Source organism: Poromitra crassiceps (genome assembly GCF_964638095.1).
Source record: "Poromitra crassiceps genome assembly, chromosome: 2".
In the NCBI taxonomy this organism is placed as follows: domain Eukaryota; kingdom Metazoa; phylum Chordata; class Actinopteri; order Beryciformes; family Melamphaidae; genus Poromitra; species Poromitra crassiceps.
Window position 1 is genome coordinate 5,570,046 of NC_139624.1, and position 13,539 is coordinate 5,583,584.

Sequence of the window (13,539 nt, forward strand, 5' to 3'; positions counted from 1 at the left end):
TCAGCAAGCAAATCAATATTAAACAGTGTAGAGAGCTTCACGGGCCTGACATTTTGGCCCCAGCCCGACCCAGGTCTGTGGCATTCAGGCCAGGCCCTACCCCGGCCCGAGGGGTTAAGTGAGCCTGAGCCTGTCCGAAGCCCGAAGTTAATATCACCATATTATGACCCATGTGATGCAGACTTGACATGCAGACTGTGGAGGCTCTGATTAAAGACAGTCACCGCCGCTCTCTCTGCCCCTCTCCTCCTCTTACACACACACACACACACACACACACACACACACACACACACACACACACACATTATAGATACATGAATGTGTATCTCGTAGGCTATGCCCATATCACGCTATTCAAGGAGCTCTCAGGTCCTACGTGTCCGTCTGCCCTCCCCTATAGCTTCTCATTAATGAGCTTGTTCGATTGAGGGATAAACAAGTTTTTATAGTGATTGTGTTTCCAGAGAGGGACCCTGTACCTCCTTCCTGAGTTTACGAGTTTACGATTGAGTTTACGACTTCCGGCGCTGGTCTGCGGCGACGTGCACATCGGTCCCCACATCCATTGGACTAATAAACGATCTTGTGATGTGTTGATGTTGCCAATAATTTGTGTTGTCTTGTCTGTTGTTTTTGATGTCCTTTTTGCCAATGACCATGATGTACAAACCAATTTTCCTAACGGACAAATAAATACTTGATTCATTCATTCATTCATTCAAGCTCAAACAGAGTTTAGAAGCTCAAATTGGGAATTCAGCACCCCAGCGAGCATTTTTTGGTTGAAAAGACGTTTAAAAAACGTTTAGTGTCAACGTTGAAAAAACGTGCAAGGAAGGTTCAAAAGTGAAAGTTTTTTCACCCACTATTTGAAGACGTTTATTGAACGTTTACATTTAGACCATATTTAACCAGGCTCCTATACTGGTGAAATATGGTCTAAATGTAAACGTTCAAAAAACGTCTTCAATTGTGGGTGAAAAAACTTTCACTTTTAAACTTGTCTTCACCCGTTTTTCAACGGGTTAAATACGGTCTAAATGTGAACGTTTAATCAACGTCTGCAGATAGTGGATGAATAAACCTGCACAGTCAAACATACACAAAACACAAGGACAAAGTAGTACAGGCCACAATAGATGTCTATTTATTACAACAAGCTATGAACTCAAAACACTTTGACAACTCTTATAAGTGGGCCGTGACTTTGACAAGGTTGGGAACTTCTGAGCTGAGAGGCAAGTTCGTGACATGAATGGGGGGAAAACATAAAAATACAAATTACAGTGGAATCCACTTTTAGTGATCATGTTATAGTGATCAACCGCATAGTGTTCAAAAAGCTTGGTCCCGAATCATTCCTATACACACGCCGTTTAAATAATTGACTTATAGTGACCAACACTCCACTTAGTGATCATTTGGGGCCTTGTCCCACCTGAGAACGGAGAAAAGGTCAAACTACTCATTTTTACTTACAAACTGTCAAATATGAGCCAGCGAGATGGAGCAGCAATACTCCATGTCTGGTGGTGCATGACTTACTGTATATGGAGATTGCGGCATCTCTGCCTGTGGAGAGATCGCAGCGTGAGCGTCTCGGTGTACGTGAGACCACTGTTTTTAAACCTCAGAGGCCTAACTTAATGTATGGATTTTTAAAGTCAATAACATTCCTTTACTGTATCTGTACTGTAATACATATACAAATGTCAATTACATGGTTATGTGCATGAGAAATAAAGAATAAAAAATGTTGTAATGATCATCCGCTTATAGTGATCACTTTGACCCGCCTCAAGGTGATCAATATAAGACCGCACTGTAAATACAAAATTCCTTAATTTAAATTTTTCTCAAAGCCACCACCACCGGACCTCCCAGGAGCCTGCTTCAAATGGCCAGCCAAGGCGCAGTGACTCGTTAAATGCTGGGAACCGCTGAGCTAGAGTGAATTTGACATCACAAGGCTGGCTTCATAGGATCCCCTATAAAGCTTCCTAAAATATAAACATAAAACTCCAGTTACAAAATATATGAAAAAGCAAGGGTGAGAAAGGTCAAAAGGTGTCGACCATTTCGTTCTGTGCAGCAACATGGCAAATAAAAACTGAAATTGTATGAAACATCAATGTAAAAATACCTCACTCAAATCAAACATGAACTATGTTCTCATTCAATATTATTGAACTTAGATTAAACTGGAAAGCGCTCTGGGCAGAAGGAAAGTTACAGTGACATGAACAATGGGCAAAACATAATACAAATTAAATACAGAATTGCTTCATTTTAGTTTTTCTCAAAGCCACCACCACCGGACCTCCCAGGAGCCTGCTTCAAATGGTCAGCCATGGCATTGTGGATTTCTGACTCTGTGGCGCTGGCGTAGGACCTCATGACAGCATCTGTAATAAAAGAGGAATAGCATAATCTTTTAGGTTTCATCAGGCTCTGAATGTACACTGATTAAACATAGCTAATTTTGCACAACGAATATACAGTATTACCTTTAACCACAGAGAACACAGCAGTTTCCTTGAAGGGCCTCTTTTTTTTCTGACCACCGCCCTTCATGTTGAACATGGCCATGATTTTGTTTGTGAAAAGACTGTAAATGAGAAATTGTAGTGTCAGTGAAGAAGTTTGTATTGTAGTATTGAAGAACTACTTCAATAATGCTTGCATTGTTCGATAATGAGATCATGTCAGAAACATTTTGTTAGCACTTGTTTATTTGACAACATTATGTGGGTATGATGTCCATACCGGTCCATGGTTTTATACGTGGCGTCCTTAGCGTTCTTTCCACCAATGTTGGCCAGCTGCTGAACCTGTTTAAAAAAGAAGGTGCACAATGCCATGCGTTGTAGAGACAGCCCATTTCTTTCATAACACTAATTGTGTTTTCTTCAATTACTTATAAATGCACTATCTATATCTATATCTATATATACATATACATATACATACATAATATATACATACATACATACATACATATACATACATACACATACATGCATACACATGCATACATATTTTTTTAAGTGAAATTGCTTACCAATAACGCCCTCTGTTCGGCTTGAATCAGTCTGGCTTCCAGCTCTTCCAGCTCTTCAGGGGTCTTTATTTGGCGTATTTCTCTTAGGAGCTCTGGCTCCACCCCTCTCCCGATTTGTCTGATGTCTCTCCTCATTTCTCCGATCTCATCGGCGAGGTCCACAAACTTCCCGAGGACCACTTTCTGGAATTCTTAAAAATAAAAGTCCACATCTAACACCCGTTGGTGTGGATAATACTACATTGTTGTACAAACTCACCAACTGCGAGCACAATTGAGTCAAAGAAAACAAAGGCTGCTAGGCCAAAGAAGCTAGCAATCTTTCCTTGTTTTTTGTTCACTCATGGTCAGACCAACAACAACGGATGTGTTCCAGCAAAAGCCTTCATCAGTGTTCGCAAAACATTGCTGAACACATTATAGACCAAACACAGTACAAAAGTTATTACTTACTTGCTCTGGACATCGGGAAGACCCTTTTCGATCCTGAGGGAAAAATGGAAATATAAATGTATGATAGTGTGTGGAACCTGTCAGTCAAATAGTCTGCAATTGTTAAAAATTGAAAGACTATTTGCTTATGTTTTATTAGTGTGAGGGGTGTCAACGAACACAAGGGGTCCCCAAGCAAAATAAATAGTTAAACTTCACCATTATTTCAAAGAACTAAAACCCATTACAGAATGTATAAGGACTGCTTTCATTACAGTTTATCTCTACCGACAATACAGATAATGAAAACAGTCATCCTCCATTCTATAATGGTGTTAACTTCTTTGAAACAATGGTGAAGTTTAACGATTCAGTTTGATTGGGGACCCCCACAAGGACCCCACATTGAGATCCACTGGTTTAGGACATACTGTAAGGCAATGGATCTCAAATGGGGGTCCGGCGACCCCCAGGGGTCCTTGAGGGAGTGCCCAGCCAAAACGGGGGAATTTATTGTTGCTATAATTTCATTAGTAAGTAAAACAATTTATCAATGACTATTTTGGTCATGTGTTCTATACACTTTCTGTAATACAACATCAGAACGCATCATCCTATTATATGGGGGACCGTTGGACAAAATCCTATCTAATGGGGGTTTGTGGTCCGATTTGGGTCAGTTTAGGGCTCCTTCATGTGAAAAAATTTGAGAACCATTGCTGTAAGTTTTGCAATACAGGGCTGGCTCTAGTACTGTTAGTGGTGAGGGCTCACCTCTTTCCATCCGTCTTTGAGTACTTCCACCTGTGTTATGTTGATCATCTGTGGAGCTGTTGAGGCTGGTCCCTTGTTGAGTAGATTGGTTGGCATTTTCATAACCTAACAAAATTACAATCATGATAGGATGAACATTCTGAAATGAACAAACCTCAGTGCTACATTAAGTTTTTGTTTTTAGAAATTGTGGCATGACATAAAAAAGGACTGGATTTATAAAGCGCTTTTATCCAAAGCGCTTTACAAAGTGCCTACATTCACCCATTCACACGCACATTCATACACCTAAGGTGACAAGCTGCCATGCAGGGTGCTGGCACAGCCATCGGGAGCAATTTGGGGTTCAGTGTCTTGCCCAAGGACACTTTGACATGCGGACTGGAGGAGCCGGGGATCGAACCACCCGCTCTACCTCCTGAGCCACAGCCGCCCCGACACAAGATACTGGGGGTAAATAATTGCAGTACTTTCATACCTTTAGCAGGGGAAGTCCTGTGCAACAATTGTCTCTGATGTGCCCTGGCAGCTTCATGAAAAAAAAAAAAAAAAATTAGCAAGGCATCATTAATATTTGCAAACGTTATTGCTCATTAGTTTTTTTGCCGACGTTTGCCTATTGGCCTTTGGTTCGTGTTGAAGTTCTTTCGCCCAGAAACAGAGGACGTGCGAGTATACAGCATAAGCTCATAGAACATTGTTAATGCTTGAAAAAGAACACCAACCGTTACACGGGCTAAAACATTCAGTACGTTTACATGCACAGTTAAGTCGAGCTATGGTTATAGCTTGATTTGGCTATTTACTCTGACTACGTTCCTTGTCTCAGTATACAAGCACGGGTGGGAAATCGATTTTTGGATGGAATCATGTTGCCTCCGCTACGATAGGTGCACTCTTTCCCCGTAGGCTCCGCCAATTCTACCAAGTCTCTTAACTCATTGAGTGCCATGGACGGACATGTTCGTCATTTCAAATAGTAACGTAGAGTGCCAAGGACGGACATGTTCGTCAATTGCGTTTTTTGACGGTGGGGCGTCGATCAAAGCCTTCTGCCTCTCCTGTACAAATATTATAGCTATTGGAGGTCTATAACCTATTTTACAGAACCCTTAGGTGGCGACAGTGCTCTCCAGGTTAACAGAAAGGCAGAGAAAAACAGAGAATAAGTCGTTGGGGAAACGGAAATCGCATCGCATCCGTATGCATCGATATGCATGAAGCGTTTTAACGTTAGATGTGCCTGCAACAGGCAGCAGCCAATCTGCTCCCACAATTGAGCTCCTCCATTGCTGCGACAGCCCATTCGCATGATCATCGTTATTATTCTCAACTGGAAGCATACAGTAGTAGCCGGTGACAAACACACGCGGAAAAAGCTGGATGTCGCCGCGCACCCTTCACAGTGCAGTCAGAGCAAACTCAGCAGAGAGCCACCTCCCATACAGGGAGGAGTGTGCAGTTGAGGCGAGGCGAGGCGAGGCGGGGCGGGGGGGGTGGGGGGAGAGCAGCACACAGCCACACAACACCCAGACAGACCCAGGCAGCAGGACAGGGTTGGCAAACGCAAGCCAGAATATCCGATGCCCACCAGCAGCAAGAAGCTGCAACCAGCAGCGCACGCAGGGGCCAGCTAAAATAACCATATATGGTTGCAGCTAAAAATATTATTCTGCCAAACAAAATTCCCTGGCCTCACTGTTTTATTGAAGGAAATTATTTTTGAGGTGTGACTACATCAGAAAATTAGCTTCAGAGTCAGTGATGTGTTTGAAATGTTTAATTTCACAAAAGGGCCATTATCTCAGCTTCTAGAAAAAAAATGCTCTTTTTTGTTAAATCAAGCTATCTTCTCCGGCTGATAACTAAAGAACGGAAAATGATATCAATAAACCTGTTTTTGCTGATGATAGAAAAGAGTCTCATCGTTCTTTTTGCGTGTTCATTGTTTACATAGTAATATCACACAATATTCTGTGGGCCTCGAGAAATCACTGAAAAAAGCTCTGAAACTCTGGCACTGGGAGCGTCCGTTCTCCAAAAGTGGCTGGCACTCAATGAGTTAATAATGCAGCCATTTCATAAAAATAAAAAAAAGATATAATTATACAAACGTTTGCCCTCAAAACGATCACTTCTGGCCTATATAATAGTATGGCAGTGCGTTTATGTTGAGACGCTGCGCCCTCTGTATTTAAGCGATAGGACATTGTTTTGCTGTGTTCTGTGTTTATGTGGTCGAGCGAGGTTGTGTTTATGTGCTGAGAGAGCACCGATGAACCGTTCAAATGCAGGGATGGTCACGTAACACAAAGCTGCCCCTTGTGTGCTCAATACAGCTGAAACTAAGATATTCCATTAAAAAAATATATTCTAGACACAGATTTAGCGAACACATCAACGAAAGTCACATTTAGCTTTAGCTAATCGCTCAGTGGCCGCTAACAACCGTTTTACACCCTGTCCGACTTCCGGGTCAAAGCACGTTAGTGCATGTTTCCAGTCCGACTGGCCTGTATACATGCAGGAGTAAATCGACTCCCAATCGCATTATATGGGTGCGTTAGTCGGACTTTTATAACTTTGATTTCAGTCGAGATAACATGTTTACATGCATTTCAAAAATCCGGTTTTAGGCAGACTAACGCAATAATTAGATTTTTTAAGTGCATTTAAACATACTGGTTGACTGGAGGGGGGGCTTTAAGGCACATTTTTACATTGGCAGGATAGAAGGACTAGTGATGTCGGTGCAATTGTGTAGTCTTACCTTTAAACCTCTGACTGGGGGATGGTCCTCCTGCATTATCAATGAACAAATCATCAAAAATATGGTTATTAGCGGCAAATCATAGGAATGGACTAGCACTTGGACCTAGAGGTCTTCATGGGTCCAAATTGACAGACCCAGACCCTAATGGACCAGGGAGATTTGTACCCGGACCCAAAGGCACCCATCTATTATTAGAAATAAAAAGCGGAGACCCGAACCCGGCCAAACACGTTAAATGTCAGCCCCAGCCAGGACCCAAAGTCACTTCTTTCGAATGGACAAGGGACCCGGTCGGGGGTCAGATATATCCGGGGGTCCAGGCATACCTGAATACCTCTTGTAGGTCCAAGTGCAAATTTTTCCAATACACTGGTTTCTAATTAGTTATTTGACGATGGAACAAGGGGTGATTGACAACTGTGATAGCCACTAATCGGATTGGACCCTGCATTTCAATGTCAGAGACCCATACCCGACCCGGAGTGGCTTCTTTAGAATTGACCCGAGACCCGGCCGGTGGATCGCTTGATGCAGAGGTTTACTATACGATATGATAGATTAATAGACATCTTTATACATGACTGTAGTGCACTGGTGGTGGTTACATACCTCTTTTTGGAGTGCTTTTGTTGTTTTTCCCCAGTGCCTTTCTATGTAGCTGCAGACCTGTGTGTGGGGGGCCGTGAATTAATTTGTGTGTCAGTAGCAAATCCAGTAAACAAACAGTCCCACTTTATATCATGTTTATATCCTTGTCTAGCAGGATGATAACTATTGATTTATTGGGGTGGGCCTTCTTTTAGGTGCCTAAAATATGTTTTTCTGATGAATCCCCCTCCTCACGCTGCAGCCACACTTGCGCGACGTTTGACACAGACTGTTGCTGCTGCCCATTCACTTTGTATTGGATCGCGTCGCCAGGTATCCCAGCATGCTTTGCAAGGCGATGAGCAGCATGTTCAAGACAAAGTGAATGGGCAGTAGAGACATCCTGCAAGTGTGGCTCCACTGTTAGCAGTACAATGTTTTGCGTCCTTGCCAGTAGTAACGTTACTCTTACTCCAAACTGGGGGCGCGCCAACCACCATCTACTGCAGGGAACACACTGACTATGCAGGGAACACACTGACTATCAATAATTACCTTATACCACCAAACATCAAAAGCTGAAAACTATCACTTTAAGGCCTGCAAACATTTCTGTATTTCTTTTAATTCCACAACATGGAGTATTTTGTCAGTGGTTAGAGTGTACCTGCTATGGGGGGTGTTGCCACAGGTGAAGGGACTACAGGTGAAAGGTTGGCCTCAAATAGACCGTCTTGTGGAGTTTGAGGGGTAGAGGATAGATCAGGGATGTATGTTGCATCAGGAGATCCCCTGCCAACTTCACGACAGTAATAAAACAGCATGAACAAGCAATATTGAAAATTTGGCAAGAACAGACTTGCATCAAATGTGTCCCAAAAATCTGAAGAGACAACAGAACAACATTCTAATACTCACATGAAGAAATGGATGAGGGTGGAGAGACTTCTTGTTGGGCCGAAAGGTCCATAGACAAATCCAAAGGTTCTGCTGTTTTGGGAAACCCCAGACTTTCAGTTACTTGTTGAGTCCAGAGTACACCAGTATAAGAAAATATTCAATATGAAAACTTAAATCTTAGTCCTGTATTACTCACGTGGTGGATTGGATGGTGGTGGCAGGTTGGCAGTTGTCTTACGATTAAGACTGCCTAAGACTGCATGTTTGGTTAACTGCTTTGAACTCTCTGTATTGAAAATAAGATTTTCAGTTAGCTGTACCCTGGGCTAAATACATCACATGTTAAAAATTCAATATGAACACATCACAACATTGAAAAATCTCATCAATGTCCCACATTACTCACGTGTTTGAGTGGATGGAGCTGGCTGTTTGGGAGGTCTCCTGGATTTAATTGGTGGGTCTGGGAGATTGGGGCCCTGGCATGATGGATTTGCAAAAAGGTCCATAGACCATTCTGCAACCTGTTGTGCTGTTTGGGGAACCACAGACTTCAGTTTGTAGTACTCAGGAGTCCAACGTACACCAGTATAACAACAAATCCAATATGAACTTATCACTACATGTATAAAAAATGTAATTTGTCTGTCCTGTATTACTCACGTGGTGGATTGGATGGTGGCACGGGCCGAGCAGCCTTATGGGTTAACTGCTTTGAAGTCTCTGAATTGGAAATAAGACTTTCAGTTAGCTGTACCCTGGGCTAAATACATCACCTGTTAAAAATTCAATATGAACACATCACAACATTGAAAAATCTCATCAATGTCCCACATTACTCACGTGTTTGAGTGGATGGAGCTGGCTGTTTGGGAGGTCTCCTAAATTTAATTGGTGGGTCTGGGAGATCAGGTCCAGCTCTCTGGTACGATGTCTCTGTTCAGGAGACATCATTTACCGTTTGTTAGACTCTAGAGTGATTCACAAACTGGGGTAAATCTAGCATGTGGATGTGCCTACAGGCAGTACTTGAGAGAAAGGGGAAAACTTGACATTTCAGAATATAAATCATGGAACATCGATGAAACTTTCAAATAATTAATATTCATATTTTGTACAGTATAGTTTTCTCTTGAAGTTTTCTGAGCTAAATGTTCTACAGTTGTTGGGTAAAAGGTACTTTTGATTCAGAATTCAGGGCAAGTGAGTACTGATTACTGAAACTAAAGAAGTTTGAGAGTCACTGATTACGTCACTTATTACTCACGTGAAGGATTTGCTTCATCCTGTTCAGCCTTTTTTTGGGGGGGGGAAGCTGGTGATAACTCCGCAGAATCACCTATCAAAAGATAAGCTGCATTGAGTTTATAGAGGCCTATTATAACTGCACAGATGGTATTTGGAAGCAGCTATTATACAATCTATTACATATGCAAGGTAAAGTAGCTTTTATGATACAGCACGACATAAACTCACCTGTAAGGAAACCCTCAAATTGTTTTTTCTTCCTCAGTCTCTTCGCCAACCTTAAAGCCATCACCTGGGAAGAGAATTTGGATAACAATTAGGGATGACCTAGTCTCGTAAGACAGACTGTTGTCTCTGGCAATTTACTAAATGCTTCCGCCTAAACGCCTGTAATTCAAGCACGGAAAACATGGTCAAAACGGTAAGGGAAGTTCAGGGAAAATAATGAGCGATGAGAGGGGGATGTCCCGCCTAAGCTGATTGGCCTTAGGCGGGACACCCGCGCGTATTTCTCCAATCACCTGCATCGGTTGCAACTTCCTCCGGTTTGAAGCCCCCCCCCCCCCCTACTTAATTTGTCAATGTTCTGTGGGTGTGAATTACAGGCTGTTTAAGCTGCATTTGAAGAATGTAGAAGAGACAGTCTGGCTTATCTTATCCATTATGCAGCAACATAAATTATTGCAAATTGGTTTATATGGACCACAACGGCTGTAATTTATATGATGTGATTAATGCACATTTGGTTACCCTTTTTCCATCAAATAGTTTTTTTAATCAAAAAGTTACATCCTCCAAGTTCCAAGATTTGTCCTGGCCTCGCAGTGTTAATATGTGTAGCATTTCCCAAAGAAAACACACCTATATAAAATTTGTAATAATTACGAAAATCAATAGTCATTCCATATCCTGGAGAAGGGGGAAGACGGCGAACCCGTCTGCGTACGGAAGGCACACTGTTTTTCTGTGCAAGTCTTTCTGCTGTAACAGACATCTTTTTGCCTTGTCCATGGGGGTCTTGACATAAATTATGTCGAGGAGTTTGGACTTGCAGGGACTCTCGAATAAGTCCAGCGTGTCATCCTGCCTAATGACTTCAGCAACAAGAGTTCCATCAGGTCTTTTCTGACGAACAAAGGCATAGCTGTCATTCTTCAGGAGAAAGCAGCAGTCACGTGCTTTGGCAGACACATATCGGGCCGTCTGTTTTTGGCGTCCTGTGGGCCTTTGGTGGCCTTCTTTCTCTGCCAGCCTTTTAGTTACCTGAGTGATCGGGTTGTTACTGTTCCTCACCATTTTTTTTAAGACCTGGAGGTGATTCTCAAATGGAAAAGCCGACACCTCGTTCAGTGAAGACTTGAAGTGTGCTACATCTTCATGCAAATGCTGCACACTGTGGACATTGTAAACTGTGAACGTTGGTCCATATAACTCTTCGCACCTGTCCACAAAGTGCTTCAGAAGGTTGGCAGCATAACCACGATATGCCTCTCTCTTCTGAGCATCAGACTCCAGAAGAAAAGACATACCCACCGTCAATGAGAGAAAGTGTACATAGGAGTCATCCACCAAGATGTCCCGCAGAACAACTGGTCCTGTGTACAACAGGAACTGGCGGAACTCTGTTGCCTTCCAGCGATCCACTTCATGCAAAGCACGGGGTTGCCTTGCAAACTCTGTTGGCATGGTACCCCGCAGCATTAGCATCCGATTTGAGATTTCCTGCCTCAGTACTGGTGCGAGCCTGCACTCAGCTGGTCCACGCAACAGATATATCAGCATTCTTTTCACCACGCCAAGACAAACGAGGTGCATGTAGTCCAAGGCAAATCCCTGAACACACAGAACTCCAGCACTGCTGAGGGGTGATGGGCTTTTCTGATGGCCTGCATAGCGGAGTTGATTGAAGCCCACATCCGCCCTGGACTCAAACGTGTCTTTTGAGGGGTAGGTGACTCTCCTCTGGACACTAATGGTAGTTGCCACACACCGCTCACACCCTTGAAATCCAGTGTGTCCAATAATGCACTTTAGGAATGCTCTTGCAGGGGCATCACAGACAAAGGCCTTAACTTCAACCTTGTGCATGGTGCCTTGATGAAGTATGCCATTTTGTTGGAGCGCCTTGATTTCCTCAACCAAGTCCTGCAAATAATCCTCAACTGGATTGGGCTTTTCTGTTGCACAAAATAGTGCAACCAGGAATGGTTCAGAATTTTTAAATGTTACCAATATCGGCCAGAATTGCAATTTAGATGATTTGAAAAGAGGAACACCATCGACATTTAAAATTAATTCGATGTCTCCTCTGAAATTTGAGCGCTGTCTAATGTGTTTTAATATGCATGTCTCCAGGCCATAGTATATGTACTGTCCATTGCATTTTTCAACAGAAGTCACAGCGCGCGGTGTGGAAAGCAGGGTCCGGGCATCTTTGGGGAGCTGAGAGCCATGTTTTCGGAGAACACTGAGAAGTTCATTTACATTTCTGTGTGATTGGTTGGTGTGTGTGGCCCAATCTGACAAATCTTTAGCTAAATTAGGAACTTCATCTTCCGAATCGGATTCTACATCTACAAGCTCTGGTTCTGAGTCACTGGAAATGGGATGCTCCATATAGCCAAAATCATCATCTTCATCAGAGTCTGCTGGATCATGTTCTGCGGAAGCAGCAGAATCATGGTGTGTGGACAATCCACTGTGTCCCTCAAGTGCAGAGGTGTTACCTGTGACCTCTTCCACAGAAGCAGCAAAACCCTCATGCATGGGAAATCCACTGTGTCCCTCGAGTGCGGACGTGTCAGACCCCTCATGTATGAAGGGGTCAGAACCCTCATTTTCAGATGTGTCAGAACCCACATGTGTATCAGAAGCCTCTGGTTCAGCATCAGTTGGGTACCCAGCAGCTAAAGCACTGATTTTTGCATTTCTTGCCCTCGATTTCCGAAGATAATTAGTATCCATGATGGTTGGAGTCCAGATTCCGAACCCTTAAATAACTGCAGTGTAGAATTAGTTTGAGCTGGGCTTGAGGTAGTGGCCGCAGGCCAGTCCAACTGCCCGGGAGGAGCAAACCCTTTTAGACACAAGGAGGGAGGGGGACAAGTAGAGGATGGGTTATAGTGAAGGGGGTGAGGGATGAGGGGAAGGGTTGGGATTTGGAGATACGTTATAATCTCGATTATCAGACATACTTTGAAGAAAAATCCTGACGCTTACATTTGTAACTTCAGGCATTTGGGTATTTGATCTAACACATGCTGACAGCAGCTGGGTAATAAGAGCATCCCTCTACCTTAACTTTGAATTTGATGTATATCAGTTGAAGTGATTTCAGTTGCTTGTAATTGGATCAATCAGGGCCTCAGGATCGGATTCAGCTATGTCGATTGGCTTACCTGTGTGCTATTGGCAGTGCTGTTGCAGCTGTTTTTGATTCGCGTCCGATTCAGGGCCAGCTGCTCCTGCCACTGTTCGGCTGTGAACACTGAGGGGACAAACAGTGCCTACATTACATTATATAGCAGATGCTTTTAGACACCTGAATCTCCCCACGGGGATAACTAAAGGTTTCTATCAATGAATCATTCCATTGCGACTTAAAATATCACATTTTGTCAAAAGTAGAGAAATCAACTATGCAACACAGTCTATGACAGTCAATACTTTATGAAGGAATAGAGCACCACTTGTAGAAAGTAGTTTGAGAAGGAAAAAGTAACATAACTGTGCTGACCAATAGTGACCAAAATATCAAGCA

General features: G+C 43.0%; 1 protein-coding gene across 1 annotated transcript; it reads right to left on the reverse strand.

Moving 5' to 3' along the window:
* Nucleotides 1-1,854: 1,854 nt before the first annotated feature.
* On the reverse strand, nucleotides 1,855-11,645 carry LOC310793655 (uncharacterized protein). The gene is made up of 18 exons (XM_083655503.1): nucleotides 10,665-11,645; nucleotides 10,008-10,071; nucleotides 9,799-9,870; nucleotides 9,375-9,467; nucleotides 9,195-9,254; nucleotides 8,938-9,063; nucleotides 8,728-8,817; nucleotides 8,550-8,621; nucleotides 8,299-8,430; nucleotides 7,653-7,709; nucleotides 7,041-7,070; nucleotides 4,749-4,799; nucleotides 4,271-4,375; nucleotides 3,518-3,550; nucleotides 3,065-3,255; nucleotides 2,770-2,834; nucleotides 2,511-2,611; nucleotides 1,855-2,408 (listed from the first exon to the last, which is right to left on the reverse strand). The coding sequence occupies exons 2-18, from the start codon at nucleotides 10,066-10,068 to the stop codon at nucleotides 2,293-2,295; spliced, it is 1,455 nt and encodes a 484-aa protein (XP_083511629.1). The 5' UTR covers nucleotides 10,069-10,071; nucleotides 10,665-11,645; the 3' UTR covers nucleotides 1,855-2,292.
* Nucleotides 11,646-13,539: the final 1,894 nt, after the last annotated feature.

Coding starts and splice junctions, on each gene's coding strand:
- LOC310793655 (XM_083655503.1), bottom strand. CDS start 10,068: ATGGCTTTAAGGTTGGCGAAGAGACTGAGGAAGAAAAAACAATTTGAG. Junction 8,431..8,549: donor ACCCTCATCCATTTCTTCAT/GTGAGTATTAGA, acceptor ACTGTCGTGAAG/TTGGCAGGGGATCTCCTGAT. Junction 2,409..2,510: donor TGTGTTCTCTGTGGTTAAAG/GTAATACTGTAT, acceptor CTTTTATTACAG/ATGCTGTCATGAGGTCCTAC.